Here is a 3,467-nt window from a genome sequence, read left to right on the forward strand (position 1 = left end):
CCAATGTTTTGCCCTACATCTAACACAATATGATTCCATCACAGCATAGGAAGTCTCTAGATACTGCAAAAGTACCCATTCTTCAGCTGCAAAGTATTACATATGGAGTCTCCAAAAGTAACGTAAAGATACAATGCCCAACAGATTTAGTAGGCATTGCTAGCAAAATCCCCATAAAAGACATAAACGTAGTCTAATGCTGTTAGCTGGTCCACTAAACAGCAAACAGGTCATAAAGATTATGCAGACTAACAATACTAATAAATACAAAATGATTTAAACAATTGTAACCTATGGCAGTCGTGGCTGGGGAGAACATTTATTGCACAATACAAATAACGGGAAAAATCTTATCTGTCAGGTAGGGTGGTCCACAGACAAATAGAAAAAAAGAAAACCTTAAGTATTCATATCCCAGTGAAGCATTAGAGCAGCTACAGAACTATTAGAGCTCTCTTCATACTAAAGCTTTAACATCATGTCTTCAGTGTGTTTTTTTTTTTTAAATGACTGTCTACATCATTCACTAGGGAGAATGATAAATAAGTTCAGCACACAGGACTTTGACTTGGGACTTGATGCACCATTCAGTCAAGGTCTCACAGGGGAAGAGAAGGAACTAGCAGGACCACTAAGAATACAATCACAGATGCTTTAATAGTATTTTTATTTTGTTTGTAGGTGTTTAGAAATATGCAAGAGCATCTTATTTTAGCAACATCTTGGATTATTTCCAGTTCTATACCATACTAAAACAAAAGGCAACAAAATCTGAGCAATATAAGCAATCAAGATATTTTATCTGGATCTGTATGCTGTACTAAGAGGATGGAGTTTGGGGAAAAGTTACCACTTAACCACTAACACTTGCCACATGAGTTTTCCCTTTCTAACTGTACAAGATAATCGGACCTGTTAACTGGAGGAAAGTTCATGTACAAGACACTGGTAACTCTGCCTCCAGAGGAGAGATCCACTTGTTAAATAAAAATGCAACACTAAGGAAACAGAGTAAACAAACCCAGATTTTTTTCAGATTTTTCTGTGTGGAAGATGACTCCTGCCGGTGTTTAATTTTATTAAAGAGGAAAGCTACACCAATATAAACTTAAAATGGACAGTCTCAATACACATAAAAAAAAATACTTACTCTGTAAATAGTGCAAAACCATCAAGACAAGACTATAGCTGCTTAAAGTACCACGACTGGCATCATTTATGTCATGAAAACTTGCCCACTTCTTAACAACAAGTACTAATGGACGAACTCGATTCTCAACTGCAAGTAAAATAAATACATCTCAAAATAAGCACATTTAACTAGATAGCAATCAATCAACATTTGTTCCTACTTGACCAACATGATGCTCTTGTACTCCAAGATTACCTCTTACAACCATTCTATAGATTTTACTTAGTTATTCTACAACTACTATCACATCTTACAAAAATCAGGAAAAAAAATTGCATTTAAAACTGTTTTGAGGAGTAAAATCCGTAGACACATTACAAGGGGTGTGCCAGGTAACTCACAGATTAGACAAAACCAGATGCATCAGTCAACATAGTTGTGTCACATCCTACTTATAAGTTCTCTTCAGTTCATTATACTAATTCTCCCTGAATTATCTTGCTGCCAGGACAGATCACATCTAGTTGGGGTTTTTTGGGGGTTTTTTTTTGTTAGGTAAACTTTGAAGGCAGGGAGAAGAATTCTCCTGGATGGAGGACACAGGGCTCATTCTTAAGTTTTCCTCAGGATTCCTGAAAGCAGTAAGCCCTGCATACAAACACTAATTTTATATTTGCCTTGTCCTCAAGCTTTTTAATGCAGATGAGATTTTAGGTACAGTAACTCATTAAATCAAGACATAGGCTTTTCATGAGGGAACACGTAAATACAGTCATGTTCCAGGTATGACCCGAATTTCTGGGGAATATAAATCACCACCTAATTAAGGGAGTACACTGTTGTAGGGAGATGTCACTCACCACCACCTCCTAGGGACCCTGCAGCATACTGAATTTATTATTCGCAGATACGTGGAAGCAGATTGTCAGCTCAGTCAAGTGCCTTACCATGGCTTTACAATGCCATATATGTTCTGGAATATCTTTTCTAACCAGACATCATTGTGCAAAGTTTTGTATTCTGCACATCAGGACAGGAATGTATCAACAGGTAATCGCTTCATTCAGGACACAGTCAGTCACTTCATCCTATAACAAGCCACGACTGAGGTGCTCTCTGTTACTCTGAAAATCCTATCAAGCATGGGATGTTCTCACTACATGTTCCCAAGAGTTTGGCACAAATGCTCCTGTAAGCTGTACTCTCCTTCTCAGAATGAGTGTCTTAGATTCGGAAGACCTCTTAGAAGCAACAAAAATTTGGGCCACAATTCATCTCATTCCTGACATTATTCACCAGTGGTTGAACTAAAAACATATGATGGAAAAGAGTAACTGTATAGACACCATATGAACATGTACTAACTGAAGTAGAATTTTTCCATGAGAGAAAAATGCAAATTGGCTCAAATTCCAAATGGGAATCTTTTGTGTGTGCGTGTGCGTGACAGTAGAAAAGACCTCTTTTTAGGTGACCTTTTTCAGAGAGATTTTCTGTCTGCTAGTGAATGCAATCAGCATATAACAAAGTTACTGTGCAACATTGCCAGCAAACTTTTCCTGATACTCTTTCACCACTCAACAAGTGACTCCCTCAAGTAAGTGCTCAGTAATGTCATTTGTTCAAAGCTAAAGGTTCCAGCTTCCACTAATTGAAAAATATCTACCATCGATTGCTGATTTAATTTCAGACACGCCTCCTTAGGCAAACAACTGATACCAAACAGCACAGGCTTCAGTTTCTAACTCTGTTCTATCCGCCAACATTTTCTGTGGACATTCTGCTTCACTTTGCTATATCATCTTTGATGTCTTCTATTGCATGTATACACCAACACAGAAGGGTTGACTTCAAAAAAGACAGAAGAGCAGCCACAGACCTAAAATAACTAGTCTTCTCTTTGCCTGAGCATCTGATTTGTTCCAATGGAACAAAGAGACCCATACATGAGAGGTAATTTGATCTTTTTTTCTCCCATGCAGGATGAAGTCCCACAAATTTAAGCGAGCAGGCTAATACTTTTAATGCTATCCAACCTGGTTGACATAACCTATAAAAGTATGTAATGGAACAGTCTGATTGTCCTGGTTTGAGCTACAACTTCCTTGTTTTGGGAAATGGGCAAATAGAATTATTCCATGCGGTACAATAATTCCTCATTTAATTGGTTAAGAGAGTCAGGTGGAACGTTACGTCACGTCGGGAGCCTCTGAAAGCAGCAGGCAGGGGGCGGATCTCTCTCTCGGCTGCCGGACAGCGGCACCAAGAGAGGGCTCCCACGGATCTGCTCTGCCGAGGGACCGGGCCGAGAGCAGGCCTGCTAGGCCCGACCGGG

At 39.1% G+C, this 3,467-nt stretch overlaps 1 protein-coding gene across 1 annotated transcript in view; it reads right to left on the reverse strand.

Moving 5' to 3' along the window:
• Positions 1 to 3,467, reverse strand: part of PAPD4 (PAP associated domain containing 4) — a 37,356-nt gene that overhangs the window by 19,094 nt on the left and 14,795 nt on the right. The window contains exon 9 of the mRNA XM_010142307.1: positions 1,151 to 1,279. Within this exon, the coding sequence (XP_010140609.1) occupies positions 1,151 to 1,279 (129 nt within the window). The remainder of the gene's footprint in view (positions 1 to 1,150; positions 1,280 to 3,467) is intronic.

The sequence above is a fragment of the Buceros rhinoceros genome, unplaced genomic scaffold (genome assembly GCF_000710305.1).
Source record: "Buceros rhinoceros silvestris isolate BGI_N320 unplaced genomic scaffold, ASM71030v1 scaffold7308, whole genome shotgun sequence".
In the NCBI taxonomy this organism is placed as follows: Eukaryota; Metazoa; Chordata; class Aves; order Bucerotiformes; family Bucerotidae; genus Buceros; species Buceros rhinoceros.